This window comes from Ambystoma mexicanum, chromosome 1p (assembly GCF_040938575.1).
Source record: "Ambystoma mexicanum isolate Mex_15411 chromosome 1p, UKY_AmexF1_1, whole genome shotgun sequence".
Taxonomy (NCBI): Eukaryota; Metazoa; Chordata; class Amphibia; order Caudata; family Ambystomatidae; genus Ambystoma; species Ambystoma mexicanum.
Window position 1 is genome coordinate 1,069,182,086 of NC_090921.1, and position 17,854 is coordinate 1,069,199,939.

Below are 17,854 nucleotides of genomic sequence, written 5' to 3' on the forward strand. Positions count from 1 at the left end.
CCGCGCAAGTGGGTCCCACCACAGCCAAGTCGCGATCATCATCATCCCCATCGGCCTCAATCTACAGCCATCGTTCCAGTTCTACGTCGAAGAGAAAGTCAGCTACCCCAGAGAAGCTGCGGGAGAAACTGGAGAAGGCCAAGCAAGACAAGGTGTCCGACCTGCCCGTGAAGGCCCAGGTGATCCAGGCCAAATTGTCCTCATCTATCGAGCTGGTAGCAGCCGCCCTTTAAAAGACTAAGGGGGCTGACCTGGTCCAGGATACCCCTATGGCGGCCAGAGTGGCTCTTCCTCCCAAGCGGAAGGCTTCAGCCAAACCAGTGGAAAAGACCCCGGAAAAGAGGATGCCGGTCCTTATCCTGAGACCGACCCCTCAGGGCCCAAAAAAGGGTGTGGGCCTGGAGGAGCTCCGGGGGAAGGGATATTTCTGGACATGATTTCCGTCCACACATTCCCAGAAGACATTGGGGATGATGACTACGGACACATTGAGGAGGTAGTCTCCTCTGGAGGGGACGACGAGATAGGTGCTGGGCCGAGTGACACTGATCCCCCTCCCCCAATTCTGGGTGCCCCCCCCAGAGACTTGTCTCAGGACATTCTCCTGACCCTCCACACGCTGGTGTCTGAGATACAGAGAAGAACGCTGACATCACCACCAACGACACCACCAGCGCCGCCATCGAGGCCACCACCGCCAAAAAAAAGAAAGCAGCACCCTACACCACCGCATCAGCTGCCAATGCCCTCCCCCCATAGGGATAGGGATATGGGGACGGACACAGCGTTGACAGACACTGACGACATCTCTCCGCCACCACGGTTCTTTTCACTCCATCGTCACCCACGCCTCGAACTCTTCCAACTCACGCCGGAGGAGATGAAGAAGAAGGGATTCATTTATCAACGCCGGGAGGTGAAACAAGGAAGGCAGTTCTAGCGGTGCCCCTCCTGGACACCGTCTGAGACGAGGGTCTAGCGCTGATGAAGAACCCTGCATCAGCCCCCGTGAAAAGAGACCGACTGGAGAAGTAATACTGGGTGCCGGAGTCTGCACCGAAATGTCTTTGGTCGTAGCCATCAGACTCTGTGGTCTCAGCGGCTGCGCGAAAAAATCGTCCAACCCATCGTCCTCAGCCTACGTTCCCCCGGACAGCGAGGGGAAGAAGTTGGACGCAGTGGGTAGAAAGGTAATCTACTCAGCGGCTACGCCGGTCAAGGTGGCTAACGCTTTAGTGATCCTGGCCAGGTATGACGGGAGTTATGGTACAAGATGGCCTCGCTTCTGGATTTCCCAAGGACAAATGGGTCGAGGCGATGGAGATCCTTCAAAAAGGGTGAGGTGGCATCAGAACATGCCATCACCGTAGCCCCGGACATTGCAGACACCGGATTTGGCAAAATGGGGAATGGAGTTTGCCTACGTCGTTATGGCTGGCTGTAGGCCACCAACTTCATGCAGGAAGTTCAAATGGGGGTCCTGCACCTGCTGTTTGACGAAGGGTCTTCAGACAATACCACCACAATGTTTTACATCAGGAAGCAGGGGGATGCACGAGGTGGACCAGATCCCGAGCACACTCCAGAGAGGCGCAGGACTTGTGACACTGGGCCGTCGATGATGGGATGTTTCTCATTCCTTTTCACCTGCCGGGAGTAAAGAACACGGTCGCTGACTCTCTCTGCATGGAGCTGCGCTCTTGCCACGAGTGGGAGCTTCAGCAGGATCAAGTGGACACCCTCTTCCTCAGATGGGGCAGTCCCCAGACCGATCTGTTTGCGACGGCGACAAACACCTGATCTTCTCGCCAGGGAAGGATGCGCACTCCTGCCCCACGACACAGGATCGCTGAACCTGAAGGCCTGCCTCCTGCAGCATTAGAGTTCGGTGGTTACGAGCTGCCTGCGGACTGCAGGGAGGTTGTTGCCAAGGCCACGGTGTCGTCGACTCTAAAGTGTTACGGACACTGGAAGCGCTTTGCGACTTGGTGCCGTTCGCAGGAGATTAACCCTGTGAGGGTCACAGCCACCCAAGTCCTTCCTAACTTGTTGTCGTTGGTTAGGTCGGGGCTGGAGCACGCCTCCATCAATGTGCATCTGGCGGCTATCTCCCTCTACACCTGGTCTCCAAGATGGTCTAGTCAAGGAGTTCATCAAGGGACTGCTCCGATCGTTCCTAGCGGTGAAGGCGCCTACACCACCAGCGTGGCAACTCAATGTGGTGCTGACTAGGCTCATGGGGGGCCCCATTCGAACCTATGCATCACGCTCTGCTCAAGTTCCTGTCTTTCCTCGTGGCCATCACCTCTGCCAGGAGAGTTATGATATGATATGGCTTTTATAACGCCGCCTATACACAAGTGTTTCGAGGCGCGAGGAGGCAAGGGAGGAGGAAACAGGAGGAAGACCGGCAGCGATCTTACTAGGCCAGGTGTCATTCAGATCACGCAAGTGCATGGGAAGGGGGAAAAGGAAATTTGCGTGGGGCGGGGGCAAGTGCAGTACATGGGATAGTAGAGTAAGATAATTAAAACGGCCAGATGGTGGCAAGTGCAAGGTAAGAGCAGACATAAGTGCTGGTAGGGGACTGTAGGGATGCAGAATAACAGTCCCCAGGTGCGGGGGTTGCCAGGGAGGCAGTGCAATTTCAGCCAGGAATTCAGAAGGGGAGAGGGAGAGAGAAGGCAGAAGCAAAGAGGAGGGTTTTGAGGTGCTTCCGGAACCAGAGATGGTTCTCCTCAAGTTTCAGGGAGGTGGGAAGGCTGTTCCAGAGGGAGACTCCTGCCGAAGAGAGAGATCTACCACCAACTTGTTGCTTGGAGAAGTGACTGACCCTGAGGGAGTTGGAGGAGGATGAGTGAAGAGCTCGAGAAGGAAGATATTTGGGAAGAGAGAGCTGAAGGTATTGCGGCCCCAGGCCCCAGAAGGCCTGTGGACAATGCAGAGGGTTTTGAACTTAATCCTCGCAGCCACTGGGAGCCAGTGAAGAGATTTCAGTCCTGGAGAGATACGATCCCTGGGCTTGAGGCCAAGGACAAGTCTCGCAGTCCTGTTCTGGATAAGTTGAAGAGGGCGGAGAGTAGAGGCAGGTAGATTTAGATAGAGGCTGTTACCATAGTCCAGCTTAGAGAGAACCAGGGCTCTGGAGACGGTGAGCTTCTGGGGGAAGGAGAGGAAAAGAAGAATACCTTTGAGGAGGTGAAGCTGGTAGTGTGACTTATTAGAGACGTCAGCGAGGTGAGGGGAGAAGGAGAGTGTGAAGTCGAAGATGACCCTGAGGTTCTTAGCCTTGCAGGTGGGAGCAGGAAGAGGGCCAAGAGAGGCCGGCCAGAGACCTGCAGGGAAGGAGGGAGTGGGCGTGTCAATGAGTAAAATCTCAGTCTTACTGGCATTAAGGCAGAGGTCATTGGCGGCGCACCATTCCTGGATAGCAGACAGACAGTCGGAGATGAGGGAAGGCGAGGAGGAGGCCGAGGGTAGCCTGAAAATTAGCTTGGTGGTATCCGCATAGCACTAAAAATTGGTGAGAGTTGGCGTGATCCAGGCCTTGTCCTGCAAGCAGCCTTATTTGACTTTCCACGAAATGTGGGTGGTGTTGCGGACGCACCTCTCCTTCATGCCCAAGGTTCTGTCGGAATTTCATCTCAACGAACTCTTGGTGTTGCCTCTGTTTTTTCTGAAGCCTTTGTCACGGCTGAAAGGACTTTGCACTCGCTAGATGTGGCTCGAGCGCTGAACTTTTATGTGGCTCGCACAAAGAGTTTCTGGAAGATTTCTCAGCTCTTGTCCAAGGCTTCCATCTCCAGGTGGCTCTCTGGCTGCATCACTCATTGTCACCGGTTGGCAAACCGACCGCTGCCTGGCCGTCTGAGAGCCCATTCTACCAGAGCGATCGCTGCAACAATAGCGTTCCTGTCTGGTGTGCCCCTGCTGGACATATGTAGGGCTGCTACGTGGAGGTCTACGCACACCTTCACAAGGTTCTACTGCGTCAACCGGGATTCCAGAGAGGAGTGCAGAGTCGGTCAAGCAGTGCTTGAATTGCTTCTGTTGAGCCTTGCCACTTCCCGTGGTTGTGTGTATGTACTGCTATGTATTCTTTATTCATGAGCATGTGAATCCATGCCAGACTCCATGCTGGAGAAGGAACAAGTTACTTACCTCCCTTCTGCCCTTCTGCGGCTGTTCATGGTTCTACTGCCGCTTTACGTGCTACCAGCATCTGAAGATGGCTGCCAAAGGAGGGGCTTAGGGAGAGGACAGTCATTGACTGGGGGCAGTATGACCCAGAGTTCAGTGATTGGTTTATAGGAGAAAGACCGTTTGTAAACGAAAGTAACTCTTTTTACTTTTACTGAGGATTCCCAGCCCGACGACAGGGAATATTCATGAGCATGTAAATCCATGTCATACCCATGCTTGAGAACAACAGTTACAGGTAAGTAACTTGTTCCTTCCTATAACATTTTGGGCATCTACATTGTACTATTGTAGCGCAGAGCACTTTCTGTGCCGTGTCGCTAGGGTGCACCTTGGGCTCCCCTTTCTATTTTCTCTGATTTACCTTGCGTGAACTAATGATCCAAATAAACACTATGGATGTAAAAATAAAGGATTTATTTAAATACAGGTAGGCCCAGATAAATATAGGGGTAAATAAGTACTAACACATTATATGAAATCACAATTTATAAAAACACAACACTAAACTTGAAGGTACACAGACTAAAGTATAACTGCACTCTTAGAGTTAGTTAGCAACCAACTCTTTACAAGTAAGTAACTTTTAAACATTTTCTTTCCTAGGCTCCCCTTTTAACTTTCTTTTGCTAACCTTGAGAAAACTACAGTTCCCAAGGGTAGAAAGGATCTTTGGATCCCTTTTACATTTTATTTTGTGAAACCAGCACACCCCACCTTGTGTGGAGTGCTGGGGAGATGCAATGTATCCCCTTTCACATTAAAACTGTAACAATTCTGTTACAGGGACAAGCTTACCTTCAATGGCTGGTGGCAGTGATACCTTGTATTAATGTGGTGCACCTTTACTGCGGGCTGTATTCACAGCTGCAGTACAGGCCCCTACGGGTGCTCATTTTACCAAAATGGCCCCGGTCTTTGTTTTTGGCTTTTTAGTGTTTCTTATCCTTTCTTGTTCCTTCCCCTGACATCCAGGGCGGGAAATTCCTTTGTGTGATTTTTATCTTCGGCTGGAGTCCCCTGGACTCCCCGCCCCGGCTCCAGTCTATCTGTGAAGGAAGGAAGATAGGGAGGAGTGCAAAACTCCACAGACCTTTGTCATCCTCCTTGCCACAGTGGGGACAAATCCCAGTGTGGCAGGGGGGGGGGGTTGGCATTGGACAACCAGACAGCCCCTTGTTGTAAAATGAAGGGGGAGAATGCAGAAGTTGTGCTGGAGTTCCTGTTAAATACTCCGAACCTGGAAGCTGAAGACAAGTCGACCACTGGAATGAAAACCGAAGAGGATGATGAAGGAAAAGTGTCTGAGACAATTTCCAGCGACCAGAGAGCCTGCTGTTTAATCTGAGCCTGCTGTAGCCCTTCCTTCCAATCGACCTGGGGGCTCCAAAAACGACTCGAGATGACCTGCATTTTGAGCCATCCCACGCCATGCTGCGACCTTGCGGGACTGCAATACCCCAATACCCTGGGACCTCGAGCCATTGTGCGGTGAATTACGAATCTTGCTGAAACTTCTTCGGCATCCTGCTGGATTTCCAGAGACTCAAATCAAGTCTGAAAAGTCCCCTCACCAGAGTGCTGGACATTTGTAACGACTAGAATCCGAACGGCAATATTCTGTCTTCGTTTGTGCTCCTGAAAAAGGCGCCAAATCCAGAGCCACATCCAGATGCGAGGAAAAACCTTGCCTAGAGCTTTTCCCGTTGATCCCTGCTGCAAAATCCCTTCCAAAGTCCTGTTTTCAGTCACTAGGTTAAGGAATCCACCAACCGGGTGTGTGGCTGCAGATGCTGAAGTCCTCCTGCTGCAAAATCCTCTTCTGTGCTGAGGTACTGTGTTGGCTTGCGTTTTTACCTACTTTAAGGCTCGTGTGCTTCCTGTGTAGTTTTGGGGTGCTTTCTGTGATTGGGAGGCCTCTCGTCCAGTTCACCCAGGCCCACTGCTGGAATCATGCTGTGGTGTCTTCTGTGAAGCCCCTGGACCCTCAACTAACTCTAAAGTAAAATACTCACCTGTTTGAATAGCCTTCCTTCGGAACTCTGACTTTCGCTATTTAAGAACCTATCCTGACACTGCCTGTTGGACACTAGACCCTAGTGACCCCCCTTCTGCCACTAAGAACACTCATTCTCCAAGAATATGGGAGAGACTTTTAAAGGATTGGGCCTTTTGCCTAGAAAAGAGAATACATGTTTAAAAGTTACTTACTTGCAAAAGAAGTTGGTTGGTAATTATAACTCTGAGAGTGAACAGTTACAAACGTTCTATTTACCTTGAACGTGTGTTGCACTATTCTGAAAAGTATATGTAACACCCATCTTTCGTTAGAAACTGTTTCAACATTCTAACAAAGTAGATTTAAGGGTATATTACTCACCTGTGATTTGGTTGCGCCTCTTCCCAGAAGTAATGGTGTTGGTTTCACTTTATTATTCCTGTTAGGATAATTGTATGACTGTTCCCCAACTGGGTCTTGCTTCCCCTGACTTGCTGTTAGCCTGTCCAGACTAAGTCTGCATTAGGTTTTACCTACTTAGAATAACCTTGAGTCATTTATAAAGAGTAACACTGGGTTTTGCTTTCCCTGTGCTGTTTTAGACAGACACAAAGACAGTCTTAGGTTTATAACTGCACCAAGTTGATGAAAGCTCTTTGAAAAAGTATATGGTTTTACTTACCTTGAGTTGGATGTGTGTGCATCCTAAAATAAATTGCAAGAGTTACTGCTTATTTCAACCTGTGTGTCACTGATCTCAAAAGCACCTGTAATTGAATATTACATCCTTAGGACTTACTCGCCTAGTATAACTGTGTGCTAGCACAACAGTAGTTATAGGTTTTTAGTGTACCTATAATAAGTGTTCCACCATTAACAAAATATATATTGTCCAGTTGACTGTTTGTGATTTGTTGCTGAGCGTCATGGTAAAACTGGTAGGGTCTACTACCCTTGAATTACTGAATGTAATCTGAAAGTAACCATTGGTTTTTACTCCCCAAGAATAGGTGTGACCTATACTGAATGTGTATGAAAAGGATTGACTTGCCTAGAACTACTGTTAAGTGTTCCAAATAAGGTTATATGCTTTGGTCATTGTACTTTCAAGCAGTTTTTTTTTTTTTATAATTGTGGTTATATATAATGTGATAGTACTTATTTCCCCCAAGATTTATCTGGGCCTACTTGTATTTAAATAAACTATTTTTTTTACAATACGTAGTGTTTCAGTGTTTCTTTGAACCTTTTGTATTACAATTTCATTTGTACTGGGGGGGGGCGCTGTTGCGCTGAAGCAAGATGGCCGCTTAAGCGTTAAGCTCCGGACTGGCAGAGCAATCAATCCTTATCTCCACCACCCAACGCTGCATATAACCCTGCAGGGCTACTTATGATCCTTTGGGAGCCTTCCTACTGCGAGCGTGTGAAGTTTGGAGCCCCTACGCGCCCCGGGGACAGGACTACGCCTCTCTCCCCTGACTGCGGCTGTGGCCTCCTGCTCTCCCCGCCCCGCGGCTCCGGCGACGCCGGCTCGCCTGCCCACCTGAGGCCGCGGCGCTGCGGGCCGCCGTGGGGGAGGGGCGCCAACCCCGCGAGGCGCTCCGGACCATCACGGCTGGCCAGGCTGCTCCCCATTTCACGACCCGCCTCGGGTCATCGGCGGCCGCCGGCCCCTCCTCTTTGCCCGGCGGCCCCCCAGCTCCGGCGGCTCTTCTGGTTCCGCGCCCCTGCACTGTGTCCTGCGGCGCTCCAACAACAGACCCGGCTCCCGCTTCCCCTCCCCCCCCGCCGCTCCTCCACACGAACAACAGCATCGGAGTGCAGCAAGGTAGGGGGTATGGGGGGGAGGGTGTGCCTGGCTCCTGCGGCCCCTGCGGCCGCCCTCCCGCAGACCGGAGGCCCACTCTCTCTTCTGTCTCGGAGGTGGTCTCCCTGCTGATCTGGCGCACACAGGCCGGCGCCGCCACCGGGCTCGGTGCGGGGCTGCCACCCCCCCCCCCCCCCCCCCCCCCGCCTGCCTGGCTTCCGCTTACCCGCACGACATCATTGCTCCCACCTGATGCCGGCTGGGGGGACCTGAACACCAAGACCCACCGGACCACGATGCAAATTTAGGTCCCCCACTGCAACATACCCTGCTGTTGTCCGCATCCCAGTACTGCTGGGGCCTGTCACTACGCACCTTCTGGTTTGCACGAACGCGCCCATTGGCTCAACTGGAGGACCGTGCCTACCGTTGTGACATTCATCGCCTGGTTGTGCTTGGCCTTACACGGGCGGTCCACCAGTCCCCCTCCTGCTGACCACCCCTTGCCACCCACTTCAGCGACGCCTGCTCGTCAGCCCCTGTGGGGCCACAGCCTCATTAACTCCTCACTACTCGGGCTATCGGTGGGCCCAACAGCTGCCCCACGCCTGCACTGACTCTGCACATGCATCGGACCTTGCGATCTGAGGAGTGGGCCCTGCGCTAATATCAAGCTTTCACATCTCCCCTGGCTGCCGCAACATCTTACACTCATTGATCCACGGCCTCTGGTTGCTTCCTGTTCCTAACCATATTTTATACACTGTGTTACAAGGTGTGGGGTCCGTGCTCCCCCTGCCTTCTCCTCGACCTCCGATACTGCCAGGATGACCAAGGGTGGCACGAGGAAACCGAGCTCCATCAACATGTTTGCGAAGGCTGCGGTGAGATCGTCGGAGGAGGCTGCCGAGCAGGCCCCTGTTGCCTCGTCCGACGCAGCCACGGAATCCCAAAATATGATGGACTTTATTAGGGAGGGCTTCACCGCACTTCACTCAAAATTAGACGACATGAACGGCACTATATCCTCTATTTAGGCCCACATTGAGAGGACTGATTGCCGGGTGTCGGAGGTTGAGACGCGGGTCGGCTCCGCTGAGGATGCGCTGGGTGCCCTGCGTTCTGAGGTCGTCTTGGAATCCCGCTCGAGGCGCAACAATCTCTGCATCATCGGGGCGCCCGAGGATGAAGTCCTCGAGCCAATGGAAGATTTTGTTCAGCACACACTGCTGTCGCTCCTCGACAAGCCCAAGCTTTCCCCACACTTCGCAATTGAGCGGGCACACCGCGCTCTGGCGGCTAAACCTAGGCCCGACGCTCCACCTCGGCCCATCATAGCTTGTGTGCTGAACTATCGTGACCGTGACGCCCTCCTCAGGGCTGCAAGGCTCAAAGGTGAGCTACTACTGGGCGGCGCAATGATTCACCTTTAACCGGACTTTTCAACAGCCGTCCAACGGGAACGCAAGACTTTCCAAGCGGTGAAACGTAGGCTGCGAGACCACTCAATCAAATATGCTATGCTCTATCCCGCCAAGCTCCGCATAGAACATGCTAACCAGGTGTTGTTCTTTACGATTCCAGAGGAGGCCTCCAAGTTCATTGACGAACATTTTCCTGGCTGATCCCTCTCCTCTGACCACGGTTCTGCAGTTACCCTAGGTTCCCGACGGGGAGTGGCCAGGCCCTACCGCCTTCCCGCATCGGGGCCACGCTGATCCTCTATCCCATAATCTGCTTGTTCTGTTCAACTTACATAGACCTACCAGATCACCGTGTACAAGTACTTTGCCCAAGCTACATGCGACTCCTATTGTGGGCATCTTTTGCTCTACTGGATCTGCTGCAGCCCGGAGCGACGCGGCCAGTCAGGCCTACAGGCCCCCAGGCGCTGATGCCTTTGGTTTGGTTTTGGCTGAGGGGGATTGGGGTTGTCATCCCTCTGTTTGGGGGGGGGATGTGGGTGGGGGTGGGACATGTTTGGGGTTTTGTTATTAAAAGGTTGGCGTTGGCAGCAAAGGCGGACTGTGGTGTGGCACTCAGGAACTGTTGCCGCAGGGCCGTGAATCTGACCCTTTGGTCATTGACATTTTCTTTGTTCCAAACGTAACCACATCTGTGATTGAGAGTGCCCTGACCTTTATGAGCTGGAACGTTTGGGGGTTGGGTAATTATAAAAAGATGAGGCAGCTCCAGTTGCAGGCTGAGTGCCATGGATCCAAGATTCTCTTTTTACAAGAGACTCATGCCCGCTCCGAACAGTGCATGCGCTTCGCCAAGACCTGGGGCCCCCATAGGTTTTTCACTGACTTCTCCACTCAAAGCCGTGGGGTCATGACCCTCATCCATAAGAGTCTCCAGTTCACCCTCATTTCCTCGTTAATTGGCCCCCAAGGCAGATATGTACTGCTCCATGCCATGCTTCACCACAAGGAAGTGGTTCTGCTGAACATCTATGGCCCTAACCTAGATGACCCGGATTTTTATGTGCAGGTCACCTCCCTCCTCGATGGCTTCCCCCTTGTTCCTATCCTCTGGGGGGGTGACTTCAACACGATCTTTGATGTAGCTCTCGATAGATCTGGCTCCAAGACCCGTCACCTCTCCAGGGCAGCTTACGCTGCACTGTCATCCCTACCCCGTCTGGCCATGGTGGATGCAGGGAGGTTCTTCTACCCGGATTCTCGCATCTACTCTTTCTACTCCTCTGTCCATGATTCCTATTCCCGCATTGACGGATGGGTGATCTCCAACGAATTGGTTAAGAATGTAATACAGTTAATGATCCTTCCCAGGACCCTGTCTGACCATTCTCCAGTCACTGTTACCGTCGGCTGGGGTCCTGATCCTGGCCGGACTCGCAATTGGAGATTGAAACCCCTCTCCTTACTGGACCCGGAATTCTGTTCCGAGCTCGAGCTGTCGATTGAGGAGTTCTTCGAGATTAACACGGGCTCAGTAACGTCTCAGGCCACTCTATGGGAGTCCTTTAAGGTTTATATTAGAGGGATTGCATTGTCCAACGAGAATGGGGTCCTTAAGTCGATCCAGAGAGATCTTGCCACTAGTGAATCCAGACTATCAACCCTAGAAGCTACATGCTCACTTCACTCTACCCCGGGCAACCTGGCTGACATCGGGATGGAATTGCGGACCGTGAACAAAGGTTCTTGGATAGTCCTGGCATGGCGAGGAGATATGGGGAGGGTGAGCGCCCCGGTCGATTTCTGGCCCGATTGATCCGTCGCGAGACGGGGTCCCCACACATACTTGGTATTGAGAGGCCTGACGGCTCCATGGCTGTCTCTTCGCAAGACTTCAACAGGGAATTTTTCATATTCTACGAAACCCTATACTCTAACTCAGATGAGGTGTCGGTGGTGGAGATTGACTCCTTTCTCAATGCCCTTCCTCTGTCAACCCTGTCTCCGGAGACCGTGGGTTCCCTTGACTCCCCACTCACACTGGAGGAGCTGTCGGACGCTATTGACTCCTTATCTTTGGGACGTGCCCCTGGCTCGGACGGTATCCCAGTCGAATTTTACAAACATTTCAAGTCACAGTTGCTCCGTCACTTGCTGGCTCTTTGGGAGGAGTCTGTGGAGGCCGGTGTATTCCCCCCTTCACTCTGTGAGGCTACAATCACAGTACTACTTAAATCTAGTAAACCCCCTTCGCAATGCGGTTCATATCGCCCGCTCTCACTTACAAATTGTGATGTCAAAATATACGGCAAGGCACTGGCTCTCCGTTTAGCTCCCTTCCTGCCATCTATCATCTATCCGGACCAGGCGGGTTTCATCCCAGGTCGCTCTACCTCGCTGAACCTGAGGCGTCTATTTAACATCATTAACAGAATCAGTCCCGAGACGCACGCAGTGGCTGTCACCCTTGACATGCAAAAGGCGTTTGACTCAGTTTCGTGGAGGTATCTGTGGCGGGTCCTCGAGGGTTGCAAATTCGGCCCCTCCTTTCTCTCCTGGGTCAGATTGCTTTACTCTACTCCTGTTGCCAGGGTCTGCACCGACGACCGTTGCTCCCCCCTCTTTGAGATCGCCAGGGGGACGAGACCGGGGTGCCCCTTCTCTCCCTTGATCTTCGCTATAGCAATTCAGCCCTTCGCCGACATGCTCACCAATTCCACGCTCATAGAGGCCTCCGCTCTGCGGGCCAGACGGACATAGTGTCCCTATATGCGGATGCCGCGTTGTTGTTTGTGCGCTCTCCCTCCATCAACTTACCCCCAATACTGGAGGACATCATTCAGTTTGGTCGAATTTCGGGCCTTAAAGTGAATTGCTCAAAATGCACTCTTTTCCCACTCACGGAATGCACTCTCCCTCCCCCTGACACCCTTGGTTTCACATGGGCTCAATCCACATTTACCTACTTGGGGATGGTGGTAACGCGCCAGCGGGCGCTGACCTTCCAGGAAAACTATCAGAAGTATCTCACACACCTGACGGCTAAGGTCTGGGTCTGAGACAAACTCCCGATTTCCCTGGCAGGCAGGATAGGATTGTTGAAGATGGTCGTGTTGCCCCAGTTGCTTTACAGGTTCACTAACGTACCCTTGTGGCCAGTGGTGGGCTTCTTTCGTGATTTGACCCGCACTGTGAATTCCTTTCTTTGGCACTCGGGTGCGGTCCGCCTAAAAATAGATACCCTTTCTACTCCCATGTCTAACGGGGGCTTCGGTGCCCCTGACTTTCTTAAATACTGGCTGGTGTCCCAAATTCAATATACTTCTTATTGGTTTAATACAACGGATCCCCCCCCCGCATGTCCGACTTGAGAAGCTTGCGGTTTGTGACCGGGACATCCGCTCCTTGGTGTTACAACCCGCTCCCTTGGTACTGGACACACAGAGCCCGGTCGCCTGCACATCCATCGCATTAGCGAGAATGTGGAAGCTGACCGGAACTGCTTACGCCTTCCACGGTAACCTCCCTCTTTGGAATTTTCTCCCGGGGATTCCTGCGGGTTCCACCAGGCACGGTTCGTCTCTGGGCGGGCGTGGGCTACGAGTTGCTACGAGACGTGTTTGACCAGGGTATATTTGTTGAATGGCCCGATCTCCCCTTGCCCTTGAGGAGCGGCCAGAGTGTATGGCTCCAATATACATCCCTCCGTAGGAACCTCAAGCGTAATTACCAAGCGTTCCCCGCGTTGCCACCGGACGACCCTGCCATTGAGGAGCTCTCCTCCCCCGGGCCCACGAGGGGTAAAATCTCCAGGTTATATACTATGTTACAATCCAGATCTGTCCCAGACTTTGCCAAACTGAAGCGTGCTTGGGAGGCAGACCTTGGTGTTGAAATGTCGGATGAGCGCTGGGCACACCTATGCGAGCGCACACATCGAGTGTCCTTCAACTCCCGGTTTAAACTCATTCAGTTCAAAGTACTACATAGGTTTCACTACACCCCGATCAGACTACATCGCATGTCCAATGATCACCCTGCCAGCTGCCCCAGATGCGGCCAGGACGATGCCGACTATATCCACATGATTTGGTCCTGCCCCCGCCTCTCACAGTTTTGGGAAGCAGTTTGCTCGACAGTATCCGCTGTGATCGACCATCCCATTGTTCCTTCCCCGGTGTTATGCCTCTTTCACGACCTCCCAGGCCTCTCCCGTGATTCCAAGAAACTATCTGGCCTCTGCCTGCTTCTCGCGGTGCGCCCCATCCTGCTCTGCTGGCTTCGCCCCTCACCTCCCACACACCCAATGGCTGAGAGCGGTCACGTGGGCCTCGGACTCTGAGGAAGCCTGGTCCCATATGCAACCCACCTACTCCAGGCCTAGAAATATCTGGCTCAGGTTCCGCTCTTACATGTCCGATCTTGTCGTGACACCGGATGCCTCCCCCCCACCCGCTTCCCCCCAGCAGCTTGGGTCCTCATCCCTATCATAGTTTTCTGTTGCCCTCTCCATGCTGTGACTGTGTTCATTGTTTGTGCCATCATGTGTAGTAACCTCTGCGCACCTACATTATGTAAACTGTGTTCATACTGTAATTGCCTGACGCTGTTCGCCTGTGTTTTGCTGCCACGCTGAATAATAAAAAGAAGTTTAAAAAAAAAAAACAATTTCATTTGTACTGATTCTACAGCCCTCTCTCCCTCTTAAGACATGCCTGGCTGCTCTGTCTACGCTACTAACAAACTCAGGTGGTACAGCCTTATACTAAGAGTAGAGTTAGTACTGTCTCAGTTGAATGGTTTTGATAAAGTTGGGTAGAAATCTGTCTGGACAGTGCGTGTTCTGTAATTTTCCTAGTCTACAGAGCTATGATAAAAGTACCAAGTGTGAAGATTACATCACAAGTGATCTTCTTCGTCTCAGTTGTTGTGTCAAAGAGAATAAAAGAGAGGAACATATAAGGAGTTGTCTCCTTCAATACTCTATCCTCAAGAGGCATACTATGGCTAGAGAGTGCCACAAGAACACTCTCCTTTGTCAGAGAGTTGGAAGGAACCAAGGACACTATGGGAACAGTTCCGCCTGTTCTCATCGACAAGAAGGTAAAGATAGCCAAGGAATAACTAGGTATTGGAAACAAAAGGGGTGTATTCCCTTTAAGCAAGCCCTCAGATAAGCCTGGGAAGAATAGCAAAGGCTGATAAAAACTGTTGCAGGAAGTTATCCAAATAAAGCCAATGGCTGAACCAACTGAACCAGGAGAAGGGAGTCATTCTCCTGGTTTTCCACATAATTGGTGAATCCGAAACCGAGGCAAAAGGTTACCAAACAGCAGCCTGGAAACTGACCAAGCTGACCCGGAGAAAACTGTTGGACCAGGAGCAGGGAGTCATTCCCTTGGTTTTCCCTAAACGTGCAGAAGTTGCACTATTATCAAAGACTAATAGCAATATGCCCCTAAGGCTGATCCCATTGAACCAGGAGAATGGAGTCATTCTCCTGGAACTATTTATGTTAATGTCTTATGTTAGTGGTAGGGCTAGAGTAGGCTAGATTGGACAGAGGACAGATGCTTTGAGTTTGACGAACACCATGAGGACGAGCACCCAAGTTATTCTTTAGTTAGTTTGGGAAAACCCTTTTGGGGGATGGGGAGAGATGGGCCTTTTTCATTATTATCTAAATAAAGATTGTAGTGAAAATGCCACCCTTTTTACTCCAGCATGTCACAAAGGATAGAAATAAATATTTGCCAGGAATAAACGCTATGTTGAAATTTGGCATGGGCGGCGTCCTTCATTTTTATTAGTAACTTTTACTGGATCCTTTTTTGATGACTGCATTCAGACACTTTTGGTAATACTTGTGGTTGCCCATCTAACTGTCTTTGTAAGGATATCTAGACTTTGATATGTACGTGTCTGCACATTGATGTTAGAAGTTATTTTGTTGTTGTTGTAGGAATGGTTTATGCAAAATGAATGGGAGAATGTGATATTATGCAGAATGCATATGTCAGTACTTTCAGTCCTATTTTGGCTTGTATTTCCAGGCACTGTACCTGTTCTTATAGAGCTATGTGAATAATCTCAATGGGGAAATGGAAATAGCTAAGAAAGTCAAGGCGTGGCATGTATCATTGAGTCCTAACACCAAACCTTTGTTTATACTTTAGTGAATGTAAACTTGCAGAAACTGTGTTGAGACTATATAATGACAACTTGTTTACAAATCTTTCAGGAGCATCGAATCCCCAAATTTAGGCTTTGGTGGGAGCGATTCCCTTCTTCCAAATCTGTTAGAGGATGAGCTGGGCCATCTCTCAGACTTGGAACCTGAACCAGACTCCCAAAACTGGCAGCATACTGTTGGACGAGAGGTTGCGCCGCATCTACCGCAAAAGGAGCGAGGCAGACAGGAAGTCATACACGGTGAGCAGACAGGAAAACGTTTCTCTTCATTATACTCAAGTTGGATTTTCAAGAAAAAAATAAGATTGGTTAATTTTTGTAATTTCATTTGATCTAAGTTGGTTTCCCTTACATTAGTTAGTAAATGCTGTTTCGTTGTCTCCGGTCAGTATATGCTGGAGAAAGTCTTTGGCCACTGAAAGAGTGACATTGATAACAAACCAAACACTCTTTGTCTAGATAGATACTTAATTCTTCTACCAGTGAGGCATGGGGTACTGAATCCGAGTACAGGAGGCAAGGCTCTTCCCTTGTGTTTAGTAGGGGGGATATTTTATCTATAAGGCAGAAAAACAAATCAGAAATGTTTCTTTTCCTGGACAGTGTCAGCAGAGTTTTCCTTGAAACACAATTCCAACTGAGCACCAGCAAATCTACTCATCAATGCACAACTGAGGGTTCTTTCGGTCATTGTGCTGATGGAAAATCCTAACCTGAAGACACTATTCACTAATGAGAAGTTTGTTCAGACTACGACATTTGTAAACAAGCATTTCCATTTGTACATTAGACTGAAAGACCAACCACTGGAATTTACTAATCAATTCAAAACTCATTCTCCACTGTTTTTGGTTATTAGGGTTTTCAGCATGGCCTCCGCTTCTTGCTGATGTAATAGAAATGTATGGCTTTTTAGCCAATTTTTATAGGCTTGTTTTGTAATTCTGTTTTTTTGATGCTATTTCACACTTTGGCCCTTGGTTGTTACTCCGAATTTCGGCTCGCATTCGTCTTTTGCGCTGCATCACTGTTTAATCAAAGCAATGTTTGTTATGAAATAATAGGTGTTTTAAACCGATGTTCTTTACTTTAAAACGACACAGTAGCGAAGCACATTCAACCTCCTCCGGGCTGCTCTTAAATTGATTGCATAAATTTAACACCTCTCGTTCATCCAGCCTTACTCTTAAGCGGTTAGATTCGACCCACACTTTTGTTCCCCATTGTCGTGGTTGAGCACCTATCAAGTTTTGAAATTTCAGCTATAACAGTTAAATGACAGTTGCTGGAGTTGGAATTGATGTTATGAGTAAGCAAGGCACCGCCTGTGTCTGCCATACCCACACGTGTGTCACAGTTTGGAGGGTCAATTACTTTATAGATATCAAACCCCAAAGACGAGATCTTCCCCAGCTTCTAAAATAGCATTTGCAATTATGCTGGATACTACATGTAATATAACCTTATCATTGCAAGTTTCATCGGGAAATTCCACTATTTTTAGGTCTTTAGAACCTAGCGCTCTTAGACGGGGTACATGATGGAGCAATCTTATTACATTGGTGCGGTTCAAAATCAATTGATCACCTGACTCAATCCTCTCCAACACCAATTTGAACGTCAAAGTGGCATCCAAAGTACAAACTGTTTCATTCTTATTGTTATTCTTCTGCCTCCGGGTTGTTGATACTCAGCTTTTCGTGATGGACATGCAGCCTCCTTTTTCGAGACCACCTCCGGTTCAAAGCGGTTTCCTTCAAAATTTCAACAGTTTGTCTGGAACTCACTCTTACATCCACTCACCGCATGTTTGAATTCAACAATACATGTTGGACGTTCTCTTTTTTCTTGTAAGGTGGCAAAGGCTGGACTTTTTGGAGTCAACTCATTTACGGCCGCTGTTTAAACCTGCTCAATAGAACAAATCCTGCCCCCTAACTCTGATGTTGTAATTTTTAATTGATTCAGGGGCTCTTGTAACCCAGACATTTTAGGATGCAGTTGGTCTGTTTCAGCATTCTTAGGAGAGGTGAATTCCACATGCCTGGAAGGTATCGTGACCTCTTTTGTAATCGCTGCAACCTCGGGCGGTTGGTTCCCTGAAGCCTCCTCTTACCCAACAAAATCCTCATACAGCGATAGGTCCAGCAGCTCATCTTGGTTTGCCTTTTCCCCTTTGCTTAGGCAACGGCTTGCCGATTTCAAATTATGTGCCGTTTCTTCTCCAGG

General features: G+C 50.2%; 1 protein-coding gene across 3 annotated transcripts in view; it reads left to right on the top strand.

Moving 5' to 3' along the window:
* The window catches only part of ARHGEF11 (Rho guanine nucleotide exchange factor 11), a 1,841,770-nt gene that overhangs the window by 1,234,270 nt on the left and 589,646 nt on the right, over positions 1-17,854 (top strand). For all 3 annotated transcript variants that reach the window (XM_069604553.1, XM_069604546.1, XM_069604551.1), the window contains one exon: positions 15,675-15,865. In XM_069604553.1, coding sequence (XP_069460654.1) covers positions 15,675-15,865 — 191 coding nt within the window. The remainder of the gene's footprint in view (positions 1-15,674; positions 15,866-17,854) is intronic.